Genomic DNA, 18,597 nt, shown 5'->3' with positions numbered 1-18,597 from the left:
TCATTTGACCTCATGATACCATCTTAGTGGCACTTACGCTGTGCAATTGTCAGAGCGTTGAGCGTGTCTTTATCATCGTCCGTTTACAGCACCTGTGGCCGCTGCTGGTTTGGGTACCGTGCACGATAAAGCAGAGCGCTTTTAAGTTGAACGCACAAACTTAAAAAAAATGAGCATATGGAATGTACCAATCCTCGAATGAGTTGAACTTATTGGGTAAGATCATTATGTAAAAGTGCAATATAAATGTTGACCATGGTATATAGTGGAGGAACACGACGGCTTAGGCAGCATTCAGTGGCAGTTCTCGGGCTACCTGGCCGCAGGTGCGTGTCTGACCTCATCATTTGGTAAGTAAGGCCCGCAGAAGGATCTTCAAGAGGAACAGAGCTGAAGATAAGGGCCTGCCAAGCTCCCTGAAATGTCATTCAAATCTAATCAAACCAGTTTGCCCAGACTGCTGTGCAGGAAGTCATGTGCTGTGTGTGTAGAGAGCCAGAGGAGACAGGGAGTGCGTATAGAGCGCCAGAACCGGGAGGAACAGTCATGTGTTAAGGTGCTGCTGTGGAGTTCTCTTGCTCGCGAGTTATTTTATGTTCATGAAATTTGAAGAGCTCTGCATTCCTGAAGGAAAAAAATGAACTTTTCATTACTTGCTACAGGTAAATGTGTTTGTGTGTCCTTGATGTTTTTTTGTTTTTTTTTAAAGTTCTGAGCTCATTGTAGCTGAATTGTTGTGTTATGTCAACCTCCTTTTGTATGAATACTACTTACAACTTTGTAGGGTTTTCCCTGCAACGTTGGTGGTGTTTTTGCGTGCAGTGTGAGCAGGACAAGTGCTATTTGAATAAACCGTTTCTGATAGCAGATACCCATGTCTCTCTCTGACCACGCCACCTTTGTACCAGTTTTATTTACCTCGAAGAATAACCCGACTACTAAAGTCAAACTATTATTTAAACAATTTAAGTGCCAAGGCCCTAAATTGACATCTAGACAAGTTGATCTACTTACTGGCTGACCTCAAACTGAAGTTTTTAATAACAGCATTAAAGAAAGCTCTTGTATTCAAGTGTCCCAGTGACCATCACAGTTCGAAAGGGAAACGCAGCACGACCAGTACCAGGAACCTGAAACTGAAGCAGCTAAATGGCATTCACTCATCATTCATTTGATTATTTACACCTGTGCTTTTCCTACTATGACGTTAAATGATTTACCAACATATTCAAGACTTTGGCTGTGATCACTTTGACTTTTTCAAGTGTGCCATGCTGTCTTTGTCCAAACCAAATCTTCTAGATGTTTTTTTTCTTTCCATCTATATTTCAATCAGGAGAGACAAGTGAATGATTAGTAGTTAACATTTATAATGCGGATGATGCGTTCATGAGTTACACAGAAATGATTTGGCGCTTGAACTCGAGAAGGAGATTTGTGATCGCGCTGAGATTGCACTGAGCGGCAACATTATATACATCCCCCCCCCCCCCGAGGAGTCTAGACACTGGTGGTGGTGGTGGTGGATGGAGATGTGAAGACGGATGGCGCCGGGGAGGAGGAGGAGGGTCGCATGAAACAGGAGCAGGACGCTGGAGGCGGGGATACAGCGCATTTAAAAGGCGACAGCAGCAAGCTGATAGGCTAAGGAAGAGGGAGTGACGCTGCGCTGTTGGCTGGGGACGCCCAGCTGTTAAACAGCTGATAGAGTCTATGACGCCTCTCACAGTGACACCCGGAATAGAATATGTGCTGCTAGTGAGGGAGCGGTATGAGAGAGAGAGAGAGAGGCCTACGAGTGTTCCTGTCTCAAATTACGCTAGAGCTTCATTACTCTTATATCCTGGCAACTGAAAACAGTTCACATGGGGTCATAAATGAATAGGAACACAATCCTATAAGGGCTGCAACTAATTATTTTCATGGACAATTTTGACAGATTATTTTTAATAATGAAGTTAATTGATTTGTCACAAAAAAAAGTCAGAATATGGTATCTTTCACAGAGCCCAAGTTTACATTTTTGAATTATTTGCTGTTCAGTCTGACACCCAAAGATATTCATTTTACGGGTATGAAAAACCAGCAAAGCAGCAAGTCGTCACGTCAGAGAAACTCATTTTGTTTTTCATAAATATCATTTTATGTTGGTCGCATAAACATTCCACATTTGTTCTGACATCGCGTCACAAGTCCTGCTGGACTTTGTGTGACTGTCCTGTATCAGGGCTGTATGCAAAGTTATTACATAATGTCGACATGTGACAGCTAGCGAGTGTGAATACTGTAGTTGCCATTCACTTCTGCTACTTGAAGTGATGAAATCCAACAGGAATCCTCTATTGTTGATATTGGTAATGCTCCAATGGATGAACCTCCAATATGGCTGCCAACGGGCCCATTCGGTGGTCACAGAGTTCTGTAATCTACATTATAGTGTCTTTATTGTGTTGCAGAGGTACACTTTGGCCACATGGAGCTGGAGAGTCAGGGTTAGGCTGATGGACTATCCGGCCCCCGAGTGGCTGCTGTCAACTGCAGGAGAGCTGAGAATGCCGTTCTCGGATACGGCCAAGTACTGCATCCTGGGCATCTCGGTTGCTCTTTTTCTGCTGGCGCTGGGCATCTTGGCATGGCAGACCTTCAGATGCTGCACAGAGACACACACTACAATCCCGCGGCAAGATGCTGGTGAGTAGATCAGGTGACAGTGCCAGACGTCTACAGCACATACTGCCGATGCCGGGCGTCTGACCAAGAAAGTAATTACCAAATGCATTCTTGTCTTATTTTTATCGTAGTGAACCGTGATCCACTGTATTTGGTCGAAAAGTCGAGAACAGTTGGAAACTACTCAGGAGCTCCAAGTACTAGGGTAAGAGAAAATGGATTCAAAGGGTGTGGATGGAAACAGATTTTTTTTTATAACCGTAATGTCATCTGTCATATGTGGCCACCCTGTTGTATCAGGTGGCCCAGAGTTCAAAGCCGCCCCCTATAGTGTACAACACAAGTCATGACTCCTCTCCCTACTTCCTATCTTTTTCTTCCAGCGCCCTTACTCGTAAACACATACAGATAAAACAATACCATTCACATGCTCTTGTAGAGAGAAGTTCTATGGAAGAGCGTTGAGAGAAATGCAGGATATTTCAGGCTTGACACAAAAAAACCCACAAAATCAAGGAACTCTTCCTGGAAAATGTAGATATACTCAGGGTGTAATCTGCCAATTCAAGACTAAGTGAATTTTGAGTCTGGAATAAGCACAACAGAACTGAAAACACCATGCACCAAGGCATTTTTGACTATTTTTGACATATTACTAGTTCATGGTGAAAAAAAGGTAACTTAGCCTCTTGCCCAGACTGCAGGAAGTCTTTACTCTAGATTTCTATCCTGACATTGATGTGTTTAGCTGCACTATTATTATATCAACGAGAGGAATCAGTGTTGATCTACATGTGAGCTGTGTTTCATACCTCTGTCACATTTTATTTGGATAGTCTACTGTTTCCTTCCTATCACCTGACTCGTGTTGGTAAAGGTCCTGCTGCACGTACATTTGTTTTGTTTTTTACTGCGTTTTTATATACAGTCTATGGTTGGAACAGGGTTAATGTTGGACTTTTGGGGAAAAAAAGAGTTGGATGAAAAACTGGCACAAGGACTACACTTCCTTCAGGGTGAGGTTTAGGGCTGGAGCACTTTTCCCATAGTACAACCACAAACCAAAGCCTAACAAAACACCACGAGCTCCTCTTTGACGAAGCGTTAATGACCTTTTAACATTAAAAGTTCCTCAAATTTTGGATTTATCTATACTGTTTAATGGCGATTGTAAAAGATTACATTATGTTGTTGGGCGTTTCTGTTGTTTTTTTCTGTGGAGATGTTCTAAATTGGCTACATTGTCTATGTAAATAAAGATGAACTTCTTCAAACAAAGGAGAGTTGAGGCTTGTCACAAGTCAAATAAAAGCTGGAGGTGCTTTAGTTAACAACACGCGGATGTCATGCATGCTCCCCAGATGGAGAATTTTGGCACAGAGGTCCGCAGACTGAGTCGCTGTCTGTCTCTGGCCTCGTCTCCCTCCTCGGGATCCAGCCAGGCGGACGGAGACACAGGGGAGCAGGCCAACATTAAAAAGGTAGCACGTTACTGTATAACCCTGTCGTCACGTGACAATCAATCAACAATGTTTTGCTAGTCTGTTTATTCTCCATCAAAAGGCGTGGGCACTTTTTGTCTTCAAAAACTATTCAAGGCTCTGTTTCAAATGTTTGTTTTTACTATAATAGAAGGTGTCATACGTTAAAACGCTTATGTCCATCCTAAGTGGAAGAAGATGTGTGAGACCTGTTTCCTACTCATTGTGTTTTAAGGGAGGCTCATGTAGTCTTTGGACGTATACTGTGCCACAGGATTTTCATCAGACTATCACGTCTGATAAATAGCACACTATCTTGAACCATCACACTGTATTGGTGATGTGTTTTTTTCTATTAAGAGCTAGGAGCTCTGTGAGGTCATACTTTTATTTAATTTACTGATTAGTACCAAACAAAAAAGTAAACCTGAGGCTGATGGGAATGTCATCAGTTGTATTAGTATTTGGTCAGAAAGTCTAAATCTTGTACGATGGCGCTAGAGGAAATGTAAGGGGATTATACCAAAGTCTTTCTTAAGAGACCATGAATATTTATAGCAAATTGCACTGCAATCTACCCAATAGTTGTCAAGATATTTTACTCAAAACCAAAAATGTCGACCTCATGGTGGCGCTACAGGAGCAGTCAGGGGGTAGATATATCGATTGTCTTTATTGTCGCTGACGGAAATTTGTTTTCACAGGTTCCACACAGAAACACATAAATACTGAGCTCTTTAGTTCTCCATCGTCTGGCTGCTGGCACCGAGCAACATCAACAGCAGCGTTAGGTTACATGTGTGTCTTTCCTATAACCAGGTCGACGGATCGCTCCGTTTTTCCATCTATTATGACCAACTGCAGTCCCAGCTGGTGGTCACCGTCCTGCAGGTGGAGGGGCTTCTGGGGCCCAGCCGGACGTGCAGCCTCCAGCCATTTGTTAAGCTGAGACTCATGTGGGCGGGTTCAGAGGGAGTGGAAGTGGACGACTGTACGGACGAAGAGGTAATTTTGTCTTCAACAAGTGACTTCATTAAATGAATTGCTGGGCACAGAAACTACAGCAGGTAGTGTCTCTGTACTGTGGAAAGCTGTTGTGGATTACTGCTGTGACCCTCTTAGGGCGAAGGGAGTGCACCCGTCTTGTGGACGGTGCTGCAGGAGTGGCGGACTCGCATTGTGAAAGGCAGCTGTAACCCTTTATTTGGAGACCAGTTCAGCTGCATCATGCAAGAGGACAAGAAGCTTAATCACATCAACCTCAGGATGGAGGTACTGCAGTACACTAACCCATCTCTCACCCTCAGTATCTCTCAAATCATTGGAAATGGTTTTGTCAGTTGAAATAAGCTCTGAGTAGAGAAAAAGGAATGTTTTTGTGTGTGATTCTGTAAGTAAACTTGTCTGTCTGCCATGTGTCTGTGTGCATCTCAGGTGAGGCACTTTGATAAATTCTCCAGACACACAGTGTTGGGAGAGGTGAGGGTTCCTCTAGGACAGCTCAACATCTCCTACCCTCTGGAGCTACAAGAAGATCTGAAGACACCCCAGAAGGTACAGTAAGACATCATGTATGCAAACACACACGCATGTGCTCCAATAGGAAGGTTTTTTTTCTCATCTTTCAGTTGAGGTAAATTAAAGAATTACATTTTTACTATTTTAAATATTGAACGCTTAAAGGGAAAGAAATCACTGAACATGTGACGGTGTAGCATTCTTGTCTAATTGTGAACATTAATGAAATAAGTGACAGAGCATTTGCAGAGTTAATATAAGGAAGACAACCTGGTCCTTGGAGTAGAAAAAGTACACATTGGAAAAGTGAATTATTATTATGTTATGTTAATCACTTGTAAACCTAATCGATGTGCAAAAATATTTTTTATTTGGGATTGAGTTTGGTTTAATTATTTACAATTGTGTTTAATTTCTGAAACATGTTGCCTCATTATTATTATTATTATTATTATTATTTATTTTTCTACATTTCTGATTGAAAAGATCTTTATTTATAATGTGTCAACACTATTTACTTCTATTTCCTTGTTGTTCTCCAGAGGTATCTGGTCAAATCTGCCCGATTGGCCATTCAAAAATCCAAGATGGCGGCTATTTTCCAAGATGGCCGCCAATTGGGCCTGCCGAAATTAGTTTTCTTTATAAAACTGTTTGTATTTCCGCAATTTGAATGATCTTGGTTTCTATTCCTATGTTTTTAGGTACTCTGGAGCTAAATATGGTACTTTTTTAGCTTTATGACTCAACATTTCCAAAGTTTTGCACAATTTTAATGATTTAAAGAAAAAAAACTTCTAAGTTATTGAAATTGGTAGCAGTAACCACTGATACATGGGGTGTATGGGTGTGGTGGTAGAAGTAGTACCTTTGTTTCAGCAGTCAGCCACATCCCTTGGATAGACTACTGGCACTGGTCTTAATCACTGGCCCAACTCTCATTTATGGCTCCAAGAATTGCCAATGTACCGTAGCGGCAATGGCCACACCTTGGTAAACCACGTTGGCTCGCGGGCTAAACTAGATGAGGATAGCACACAGAAGGTCTGTGTGTGATGGAGGACATCTTCTCATTATGGAAGTGATCAAAGAGATCTACTAAAAGGAGAAAGACAACTTAAAAGTCCTCTAATCAACACGTCTAGTTTGTCATCAAGCAGCCAAGTATTTGTACTTAGCAGAGTGATTGTTGGGCACTACCAAGGCACCTTGGTGACATCACTGCTGTAAAACTCAGCATGGGGTTTGGTGTCAGCTAGGTTGGAATTTCATACCAGCTTCTATTACAACCTAGGAACCACAAATGCTGCCTAACCTACCCCTAGATCAGTTAGGCAGCCGCACCTGAATTGACAGGATGTGCCAGCATGGAACAGCCGAGCCAAGGATAACAGGGGTTATAGTTATCTGGATGGTGTACAGATCGCACAGGACTTATGACACCAGATGAACGATTGGACTAAGTGTCGGGCAAATGCACGTTAGTTAGTTGCATCCCATACAGGAAAGTGCCCACTATACATTACAGGGTGGTAAAAGGATCAACCTTTGACCCTGAATATCAGACTTGCCATGGATGCAATCTCTAATAGTAAGTCACGGACCACCAACTGGAGCAAGTCTTGCCTATGTCAGCAGGACAAGAAGGAAGACCTTCAGTCCCCCCAGGCCAATCCTACCAAAAGAGGAGATGGTGACTATGTGAATTTGGCATGGAATATTCCCCAGTTTCACTCACTCAATGCACTGCCCATCAAATTCGACCCTACAAGACTTGATAATGGTTGTCGCATGGAGGACTCTTTGAGACAAAACAGAGCACAATATCATGAGAGCTGCAGGCTGTTGTCCAACAACACAAAGTTAGACCGAGCCAAGAAAAGATCCACCCCAGCATCAAGTAGTGATGATGGTGCTAGAAGCCAGATTCCACAGAAGGCTCAAGAGACATGTCCACAAACGCTTGAGTGTTTTCTATGTGAGCACAAAGGAGGTGAGTTAAGAGAAGCAATGACAATGAAAGTCAATGAAAAGATAAATGAATGTGCAAGAACACTCAGTGATGGGAAACTCCTTGCCAAACTTAGCAGTGGAGATGTCATAGCAGAAGAACTAAAGCATCACCCCGCTTGTTTGGTGGCTCTGTATAACAGAGCGAGACTATATGAAGGCGAAAGAGCACAGGAGCACTGGAAGAACGCATATCCAATAGCTTTCTCAGAATTGGTCACTTACATCAATGAAGTAAAAGCTGCTGGTGAAGGCACAGATCCACCTATTTTCAGACTTGCTGATCTGTACAAACTCTACAAGCAGAGAGTGGAGCAGCTTGGTGTTGAATTGCCAGATGTTCATGCTACTCGACTGAAAGACCAGCTGCTTTTGCATATCCCTCAGCTGCAAGCTCATCATAAAGGACGAGACATCTTGCTGGCTTTTGAGAAAGATGTTGGCTCCATCCTTGCGCAAGCATCCAAGTATGGTGATGCAATTCACCTGGCAAAAGCTGCTGCAATGATCAGACAGGACATGCTTCATCACAAGTCCAATTTCAGCAGCACATTTCACAATGTAGACCTGGAACAACCTGTGCCACCATCTCTTCTCCAGTTTGAATGCATGATAGAACATGATGCAGACATCAAGTCCCAACTCAAACATGGAGCATCAAAGTCAGACCTTGCTATATTGCAGCTCCTGCAGTTCAACTGCTTTTCAAAGTATAAAGAAGAAGCAGAAGTGCACAGGCATTCCAAGGACCGTGAGACATCTTTTGCCATCTATGTTGGCATGTCTGTGTTTGCAAAAACCAGAAAGAGGAAGCTTATTGAAATGCTTCATGAGAATGGCCTGAGTATCTCATATGATATACAGGACTGTCTCAGAAAATTAGAATATTGTGATAAAGTTCTTTATTTTGTGTAATGCAATTAAAAAAACAAAAATGTCATGCATTCTGGATTCATTACAAATCAACTGAAATATTGCAAGCCTTTTATTCTTTTAACATTGCTGATTATGGCTTACAGCTTAAGAAAACTCAAATATCCTATCTCTAAATATTAGAATATCATGAAAAAGTATACTAGTAGGGTATTCAACTAATCACTTGAATCGTCTAATTAACTCGAAACACCTGCAAGGGTTTCCTGAGCCTTGAAAAACACTCAGCTTGGTTCAGTAAACTAAATCACACGTATGGGGATTATCACAATATTCTAATTTTCTGAGACAGTCCTGTATGTCTTCGAGATCTCAGCTCAGTTAGGAGAAGCAGTTGTTGAACAGTATGTTGAAGATGGAGTTGTCTGTCCACCAGTCTTGAGAAAGAACTTATTCACAACTGCAGCAGTGGACAACATCGACCACAATCCATCTGCAACCACTGCTCAAACATCCTTCCATGGTACAAGTATATCCATTTTCCAACACCTAAGTACTGAAAATGCTGGTGAAGAACGTGAAGTGCCCAAAGTGAAGTCAGATGTAAAGGTGAAGAAAGTTACCAGAAGCATTCACCAATGTCCTCCCAGCAGTGGCGGTCCGTCAGGGCCTGCAAAGCCTTCTCTGCTGGCCTAAACAGAATCACAGTTATAGCTATTTTATAATTTAATCATTTTTCTTAAATACACTACATGTATCATAATTTATAAAAATATCTTTCCCATTATCTTATTTTCTCATTGCACAGCTACTGTCTTCCTCAGTTGCTCTGCTTTCAGTGCAGCTTGTTTTAAGTAGAGCTTTTATCCAATCAGATTTCACCTCTGTGTCTCTCGGTAAGAAGTGAGGCCCGAGGCCTGCAGACTCACAAGTGCCTCCATGTGCAGTTTAAGTGAATGGGGACTAGGGATATTGTTGATTGTCATAGACTTCAACCAATCAGATCTTTAGTTTGAGATTGTTAGACGCGCCAGAGCGGCCTGTTGGCCTACAACTACGTCAGCATTACTCCAGCTCACGTGACTATTGGAAAACAAAACTTAACTTGCCAGCAGAGCTTAGTTGGTGTAGTTTATTTATTTTTTTACCTAGCTTTGTTTTTTAGCACCCAATGGCTGAATAAGGAGGAGAAACGGATTTAGTGGCGGAGTTACTGACAACGTCTTTCTCAAGAAAGACATTTCAGGAAAAGCTGGACATCGTAAGAAATGGTCAGTCAACGCCACAGCTGGCAGCCCTGACTCAGCCAGGAAAAGGATTTGTATGAACGGTATTTCTTGCTGACAGCATCGGAGAAGCGTTGCACATTTTATGGCTGGGTTTGGAGCTATGCTACGCTATCCTGAGAACACTTTTGGAGAGACGCGAGTGGATCTACAACTCAATGAACACTTTCACAGGGAAACATCTCCACATCCCGACGTGCGGCCAGCACCGCCTGGTGGGCGCCTTGGCGTGCGGTCTGCGCCGGCCGGCGGGCTCCCGGCCCCGCTGCGAACCTGCCGCAGCAGACCGGCGAAATACAACTGAGGAGGCTCGACTGTCATCACTGGCTCCATGAATCGAGAAGGACTTCTTACTGGAACTGAAACGATGTACTGGGATTAAACTCGTTAAGTTTCGGTAAGTCACAAACTGCGTTAGTTTTTTTTACATAGTAACGTTACTACTGTTCATTTGTCTATCGTGTCGTTTTTATGAATAGTATTTGAATGGCTCGTGCTCTTGTGTGGTGGAATGCGTGGATCCGCTGCAGGTTTGCTGGATTGATGCGTCATAATGAGGTTATTAGGAGGTAATTCAACTGTAGTAGGACAGCACAGAAGGCCCAGGTATAAAATGCACGGCCCGCAACTGCCTCCCAGCTTACATTACACAGAATCCCAACCTTCCTCCAGCAGCATACAATTCCCTCCCAGCACCAGAGTAAATCCAGTCACACTTGAAACAAGAATTTGCCTGGTTGGAAGATGTTTACCTCACTGAAGATGTGGATAATGCTGCCTGCATAACATGGTCAGCCCATCATGCAATGCAGAACAAGAGCCATCCATTTGAAGTTAGCATTTCAGCACTGATGCCACTAATGCGAGACTAGGCTCACTCAGTTGCAACCATCAAGCATGTCCTGGGGAAGGTTCGTGATACAGTGGCTTTCCTTAACCCAGGGCAGACACCTGTTGTTACTGCTGATCAGCCGTTGTATGCTCTGGCTAAACAAATCCAATGGAAGTGGCCTGATTATGGAGGGGACAAGTTGGTAATCATGTTTGGTGGACTTCACATAGAGATGGCTGCACTGAGATCACTGGGTTTACCGGGGTGTGGCCATTGCCGCTACGGTACATTGGCAATTCTTGGAGCCGTAGATGAGAGTTGGGCCAGTGATGAAGACCAGTGCCAGTAGTCCATACTACTGGCACTGGTCTTGTGGCTGACTGCTGAAACAAAGGTACTACTTCTACCACCACACCCATACACCCCATGTATCAGTGGTTACTGCTACAAATATCAATAAGTTAGAAGTTTTTTTTCTTTAAATCATCAAAATTGTGCAACATTTAGAAAATTTGTAGTCAGAAGGCTAAACAAGTACCATATTTAGCTCCAGAGTATCTAAAAACATAGGAATAGACACCAAGATCATTCAAATCAGGGAAATACAAACAGTTTTATGAAGAAAACAAATTTTGGGAGGCCCAATTGGCGGCCATCTTGAAAAATAGCCACCATCTTGGATTTTTGAATGGCTAATCAGGCAGATTTGACCAGATACCTCTGGAGAACAACTCCACCAAATTTCATGCGTGTATCATAATTTGCACGATTCTTAATAAAAATTGCTTTTATCTGCCCCACTATACCACCACTCAATCAAAGAAATTCTAGATTGTATGAAATCTTTTGAATTACACGCTTACTGTACCAATTAGTGTTTAATCTTGAGTTCCATATTTGATGTTTGATGATTTCAATTTGTTGTGCTCATGTAGTATTAGTAGCTGTTATTTATGGTCCTGCTACAACGAAACCACATTTCTTTACATCCTATAGAGACATAATTTGTGCTGAAGTGTTTCTCCTCCCACTTTCCGGACAGGATCTTGTAGGAGAGGTGCTCCTGACTTTAAAGTTCCTTCCCACCTCTCAGAGGCTTGAGGTTGGACTGCTTAAGGTCAGAGCGGTCCTCACTGAATTATGCTCAGATGCAGGTAAATAACAAACAACGTCATTAAAAATCAAGCCATGACCATACAGCTGTCTTACACGTACAGTTCCTGATTTTGCCTTCTGTGTGTTGTACAGCCCTGTATGCCAGGATCAGTGTGCAGTGCAACCAGCACAAGTTGAGGTACCAAAAAACCTCCACCGCGGCCCACTCTCTGGTCACTGTCTTCAACGAGGTCCTCATGTTCTCCCTGCCAGAGTTTCCTCTGGAGCAGTGTAAAATATCAGTTTCTGTGTATGAGACTCACACGACTAGGAAATCCCCCAAACATCTGATTGGACAGTTGACTTTGGGGAAGGAGAAAAGTTCAGAAGATGAGCATTGGAGCTTAATGATGCGCTCCGTTCGCCAGCCAATAGCAAAGTGGCATGGCCTACTGATCTGACTTGCAATACTCTCCTGCACTTCTTGGATGTCCGCACCTGCTTGTATATGACTGAAAGCTGTAGTGCTTGTGTGTCGGCCTGAAGGATCTGCCCACCTGCTTAGCTGTAAGGCCAAACATGGACCCCTCTCCCTCCTGACACCACAGCGGTAGAAAGACCTTCCTGTTCCAATCAGGGTAGTGGAGGGACTGCCTAACTGAAACCTTTGTTTGTTGTTAATCGCTCTTTTTAGCTCCAAATCAGCTCCATCATATTGAAGAGCTTTAAAGATCTGACATTTGCACTCCTTATCGCTGATGAATATTACTTTAGTTTTGCACTCACTCGGTGCATAACTGTTTGTGTAACTGTTATCTTTCATATCTGCAGTTCTTTTGTGCTTGTTTTCAAATCCCGTCATTCTGCATTAATAAATCTCTATATTGCTGCTCTGAATGTTCAGTCAACATAGTAATTCACTGTTAATAAGAGTGTTAATTAATGGCTTATCTGTAAGGGAAAGTATAAAATGTCTAGTTTCAACCAACAATCTCACCAAGGATAAGTCTCCTCACTGTGGATTGAAACAAAACAAAACACAATATTCATTGACATAGTGAGCAATTCTAATATCATCCTCTTTTTCAGGATCACCATGCTCACAAACACACAGTTATACACATTATTACCTCATGTTAGGAGTTTTAGTTTGAGGCTCCCTCCAGGAAATACACAACACCTTTAGTTCTTTCTACTGATGGATTTATTCCTCCTCCAACTTCTCCCTCCACTGTCGAACTGTTTAAATTACATTTAGACATACAAAACAATCAGATGTTAACATTACATAAAAACACAGTTTGCGCGCGAATATGCGCAATGGCGAATGAACATGAATAACGTACCTCACTGGCTGCACACAACCAAGAGGGAAATGAGTCCACTTGAAACACGATCAAAGATGATCACTTTAACTTGAACCGAAAAACTTGGTTAACTTAGTTTACTTTACTTAACACTTTGACTTCATTTACTTTAACACTAACTGACTTATGGTGCTTCGCGCCTTCCTGCTGTCACTGTGCCACGGTCAAACACGTCCCAGTACAACACAGCACGCAACAATAGTTCCCCCTCTTTTATACAAAACAAAAAACCCATTCGCATTAAAAACAAACCATACAAATAACAACATGGAAACAAACATACTAAACAATGACATAAATAACTTTATGGCAGTTAAACTCCTACCAAAACACAATTCTTTTGGGATTTCACCTCACAAAATAGCTATCAAATCTATTCTGCTTCAAGCAGTACAACTATCTTTTGTACAGGTCTATCAAGATAGACTGGTCTTGACTGATGGCCAGGACCCAAACATCCAAAGCACAGTCTCTCACTCAGAATAAACTTGACACGGTCAGCGACTGGTCTTTCAATGAGTTTGCGACACTTGTGAACACTGTGTCCAAAATTCTTGCACCTACAGGTTGGTTCTTGAAGGCCACTGTGGTTTGGTTCTTGAACTTTGCTTTATCAGGTTCACTTTGTCGTAATGCATTGTAAGATGTTATAGGGTTGCAAACAATACTAGCTTCCATTGATAGGAATGTTAGCAATAGCAGATTCACAACTACGTAAATAGTCCACAAATTCGCTTAACTCAGCACTCTCCCTGGAGGCTATCTTTGGCCAAGCATGTAATTTGTCTTGGAAGGCTTTGGCAATTACGAAAGGCTCGCTATACCGTTCGTTGAGCAGGTCCCATGCTGTGTGATATGAATCTTCTGAATCAATCAGAAAATGACCTTCTATGGCCTCTTTAGCTGCTCCTCCCACATACTTCTGAAGGAAGAAGATTTTCTCTGACGTTGGAATGTTTTTCCTCTCAATTAGTGTCTGGAAGGAAGACTTCCAATGATTAAACTTGAGTGGATCCCCACTGAAGATCATAGGCTCTGGAATGGGCAGCCTATTTGTTGATATAGCCTCAGCCAGTACTTTCACAAGCTCTCCCATGTCTGTCACGATTAGGCTTTGCCTCTGTGTTCTGGGTGTCTGTGTTACCCCACTCTACCTGTCAGTCACTCCCTCAGCCTAATTCCCTTCACCTGCCGCTGATTAGTAATCAAGCACTTCCCCCTCATCAGCACAACTCTTCTCACCTGTTCTTCCCTCTTCATAAGCTCTTGCCCATCAGTCACTCCTTGCCAGATTCTTGCAATGTCTACCCGCCCGTTCGGCTTGTCCTGTTACTGGTTTCCCTGTCTGCCTGCCCTGTTTCCTGTCCTGCTGGATTTCCTCCCCTCTTCCCTTGTCTCTTCCGTGGATGCTCCATTGTGCCTGTAAGTCTGCTGTTGGTTTTGAATTGTTCATTAAAACTACTTCTACACGCTACTCTGCCTGGTCTGCGCTTGAGTCCTCCACCATGCCCCGTGACAATGTCGTTTTGAAGCACACCTCTTGGAGCCACATCTGTTAGTGGTTGTGGGTACTGATACACAGGGTTCACCTGATTACTTGCTTTCTCATGCGGAGGCAGCTCAGAGTTATGTGGTGTAAGCCTTTGGTCTGGATAGAAGTCCTCTTCATCATAGACGTGAAGCCTTGCTCTAGCTGCATTCAGTCTTTTTAGCTCTTCCAAACGCACAAGCTCTCTTTTCAAGTCCTCTTCAGACTTTTTTCTTGCAGTATTTTCTTCTTGCTGTTTCCTTAAGAGAGTAGCTTCTTGTCTCTCCTTTTCTATCCTACGCTCAGTCTCTTCCCTTTCTCCTTGAAGACGGCAAGTTAATGCAGCTGCTTCTTGGTCTGCAACTATCTGCTTGTTCTCAACTTCAAGTCTTTGCAGGTTCTCTTGGTCTGGCCAAATCAGCTCCTCTATCGGCATAACAATGGTAGAAGTCATGTGATAACAGAACCCAGAGATGTTGTGTAGAGCGAGAAGAGAAGGGGGCCCAGGACTGAATCTTGTGGAACCCCCGTAGTCAGCAAGCGTGGTTCCAACACGGCCCCCCTCCATGTCACCTGGTAGGATCGATCTGTCAGGTAGGATGCAAACAGGGAGAGTGCAGAGCCTGAGACGCCTATCCCCTCAAGGGTGGAGAGGAGGATCTGTGTCAAATGCTGCAGACAGGTCCAGGAGAATCAGGACAGAGGAGGGAGCGTTAGCTCTCGCGGCGTGAAGCGACTCCGTCACCGCAAGGAGGGCTGTCTCAGTCGAGTGACCCACTTTGAACCCGGACTGGTGGGGGTCCAAGAGGCTGTTCTGTTGGAGATAGATGTAACAAGTTTGAGGACCTCGTTAGGGGAGAGGGGAGCAAGATAGCGTAAGATGGGGGATGGAGAGGGGAGCAAGATGGGGGATGGAGAGGGGAGGGAGAGCTGTGGGGGAAGGGCTGAACAGGGTAGTGAGGGAGAGGGTGGACAGGGAGGCTGAGAGAAGGAGGATCTGATATCGTTTACCTTCTTGTCAAAGAAGTTGGGGAAATTGTCAGGGCGAAGGGGGGAAGTAGGAGGAGGGGGTGGTGGTTGGAGGAGTGAAGAGAAAGTTTCAAAGAGTTTTTTTTAGGATTGGAAGCAGAGGTTAGGATTTTAGAGCGGAAGAAAGCAGCTTTAGCTTTAAGTAGATAGAGAGGAGGAGAAAGTGGAAAGAAGAGATTGGAAGTTAAGAAGGTCTTCCGGGAGTTTGCATTTTCTCCAATTACGCCTCTCTTAGGCTCCGTCTATCAGTGCGCACCGAGTCCGACAGCCATGGGGCAGGTGGAGTTGGCCATGCAGGCCTGGAGGTGAAGGGACAGAGGTTGTCCAAAGAAGAAGATTAGTGGCAGTATCAGGGGATAGGAGAGAGAAGGATTCAGGGTCAGGGAGAGCAGAGGTAACAGAAGAGGAAAGATCAGCGGGAGAGAGGGATCGAAGATGACTACGGGTAGAAACCATGTGGGTAGGTGGCGGACGTAAGGGGGGAGAGGAGAGGGAGAGGGAGTAGGTAACAGTACAATTTCAGTAACAGCATGAAATTCAAAAGAGGATGGGGAGAACTGTGGAACAGAGACAGGAGAGTATTTCCATTCTGGGGAAATTAGCAGGCCAGTACCACCACCTCGCAGCTCTGGGAGTGTGAGAGAAAGAGTACACATCTAAAAAAGCTGCAGGTGTGGTGGTGTTTTCTGGTGTGATCCAGGTCTCAGTTAGAGCAAGAAAGTTGAGGGAGAGCAAGGAAGCGTAGCCCGAGATGAACTCAGCTTTTGGCACTGCCGACTGGCAATTCCATAGTCCCCCCCGCCACCATTTGCTCGCCATGAGCTGAGAGAGTAGGATAGACGAGGTTAGTGGATTCACGGCACCTGGGAGTGACCCAATGTCTACGTGACCACCGAGTAGAGGAGAGGACAGAAATCGGATGCAAACACATGGTAGACAAATAGAAACTCCCTAAGCACATGCTCGAGAAGTCTTAGCTTGACGATGTCGGGCTTGAAAAAGTCGCCCTGTTGCTTTTGTTCGCCCTAGCCTTCGTTTGCCTGACGCTTCCAACCACCAGCAGTGGTTAAGGAGAGCAATCTACTGATTGCTCATTGTCTGCCAGGAGTATAGGCTCCTCCCCTTGCAATCAACAAAGCTATTCAGCTGCTCAGACTCAATCACACCTCGTCAGACAGCAGAAACTCACACAGCTCTCACAACTGAAGACAGACTAAGTACACCTATAACGATGACTAGTAAAAGCAAGAATACAATACTTATAATGTTCCAAGTGAGCCAGAAGTGCAGTTGTTTCACCAGGAGATGAATACACACATACATTGTCTATTACAGACTGAAAAGGACAAGAAAAATGACTCCAGGCTGCAGGATCTGGTTGACAAGTTGCAACTCAAGGTGAAGGCCTACAAGAGGCAGGCTGAGGAAGCGGTAAGGATAACATATTTATTTTCAATACTGACAATTTCTTAAAATAAAGTACATAAAAGTAAAAGTACAGCAAAAGCATTCATTTTCATATTCATTTTCATTCTTTCGTATTATATCATCTACCAAATTTAAGGCGTCTGATACTAAAATAAGTGCTGGAGAAGTTGGAGAATCGGTTTCATATACATATAATTTAGAAAAACTCAAACTGATATTCAAAGGCAATATTAAGCAAAAGTGACATCGTAATAAGCAAATACATATTATACACTGTAACATTATATTTAATTATGTTGACAAGAATAATCGGGGAAAAAAACAATCAGCTATCAAGCACCATAGCTATATAGTTATAAACAATTCATTTGATTTTGTCAAAGTAAACAGTTATGTCATATTCATATTGTACACAATCATGAAAAATGTTTCCGTCATACATTAAAATTTAAAAAGTGTTCCATACCTTTTAAACTGTGTCTCTTATTTTCCAGGAGGAGCAGGCCAATTCTCATCTGTCCAAGTGCAGGAAGGTCCAGCATGAGCTGGAGGAGGCTGAGGAGCGTGCTGACATTGCAGAGTCCCAGGTCAACAAGCTGAGAGCAAAAAGCCGTGACTCTGGCAAGGTAACTAACATTCAGCTTGATGAAAATGTAATTGAAATAAATTCCAACTATTTCAATGTAAATCACGTAAATCAGTCATGACTGAAAAAGTATGTGTATAGGCGCATATGCACTTTATGTAATAATTGTTTTCTGTTTTCACAGGGAAAAGAGGTAGCTGAATAAAGCGCTTCGGCGGAGGTTTTTCTTTCTAATCATAAAATATGATGTGAAATACACCACAATAAAATCATTTTTGATCTTGACTTGCATTGTCTGTGTTGTTTTGATCTAATTGTGTCCTCCAAGTCACTGTAATCCCAACCTGAACATTTTGCATGAGCATAGATGAATAGTTGGCTTAATTCAATATACATTTTCCTATAGAAACCATCTTTGGAGGCAAATACTTTTGAATGAGACAGTTCAATAACCTCTGGCATCCCAGAAACACCCTCACTTTCGGCCCTGATCAAAACGCATCTAGCCACAAAATGTAAAGTGGAAGAGAGGAGTTTTAATGAGTGTCTTATGAATGTTTAACAGAGAGTGCATTCCAACCTTTTAGAGAATAATCAACCTCCACACTCAGTGTTCTTCTGTCAGATAAGAAAAATGAGTATCCTAATAAGTGGACAAACTGATAGTGCTTCAAGAATCTTTGTTTTTAGTTGATTTATCACTTTTTCTGCATTAATAGTCATCTTTACATGTTGGATTCTTTCTGTGCTTGTTTCGTGCTATGGTGCCTCATACTGAAATGAAACTGAAAAACTCAAAATTAAATAAAAATAAAACAAGAAAAAAGTAAATATATATATGTATGTATATATTACTTAAGTCATCCATGACTTACTTATATTATTTTGTTTAAA

At 42.9% G+C, this 18,597-nt stretch overlaps 1 protein-coding gene across 2 annotated transcripts; it reads left to right on the top strand.

Annotated features, from left to right (window-relative positions):
* The first annotated feature begins 531 nt into the window (after positions 1 to 531).
* On the top strand, positions 532 to 17,988 carry syt19 (synaptotagmin XIX). Of its 2 annotated transcripts, XM_079163161.1 has the most exons (10): positions 532 to 662; positions 2,457 to 2,691; positions 2,802 to 2,875; positions 4,032 to 4,151; positions 4,971 to 5,156; positions 5,274 to 5,423; positions 5,586 to 5,705; positions 17,025 to 17,120; positions 17,612 to 17,743; positions 17,888 to 17,988. In XM_079163161.1, exons 2-10 carry the CDS (start codon positions 2,502 to 2,504, stop codon positions 17,906 to 17,908), a joined length of 1,089 nt encoding a protein of 362 aa, XP_079019287.1. In that variant the 5' UTR covers positions 532 to 662; positions 2,457 to 2,501; the 3' UTR covers positions 17,909 to 17,988. The 2 variants fall into 2 exon arrangements, with proteins under 2 accessions (XP_079019287.1, XP_079019286.1); XM_079163160.1 differs by lacking the exons at positions 17,025 to 17,120; positions 17,612 to 17,743; positions 17,888 to 17,988 and adding exons at positions 11,713 to 11,824; positions 11,919 to 12,617.
* Positions 17,989 to 18,597: the final 609 nt, after the last annotated feature.

Source organism: Pholis gunnellus (assembly GCF_910591455.1).
Source record: "Pholis gunnellus genome assembly, chromosome: 7".
Taxonomy (NCBI): Eukaryota; Metazoa; Chordata; class Actinopteri; order Perciformes; family Pholidae; genus Pholis; species Pholis gunnellus.
Note: the sequence above shows the minus strand (reverse complement) of the source record. Positions and strands in the feature narration are given on the sequence as shown.

What these genes read in the sequence shown, in the direction of transcription:
- syt19 (XM_079163160.1), top strand. Translation starts at nt 2,502, where the DNA reads ATGGACTATCCGGCCCCCGAGTGGCTGCTGTCAACTGCAGGAGAGCTG. An exon ending in ATCTGAAGACACCCCAGAAG is followed by an intron (nt 5,706 to 11,712) that starts GTACAGTAAGAC and finishes CTTTCCGGACAG; the next exon opens with GATCTTGTAGGAGAGGTGCT. An exon ending in TGAATTATGCTCAGATGCAG is followed by an intron (nt 11,825 to 11,918) that starts GTAAATAACAAA and finishes TGTGTTGTACAG; the next exon opens with CCCTGTATGCCAGGATCAGT.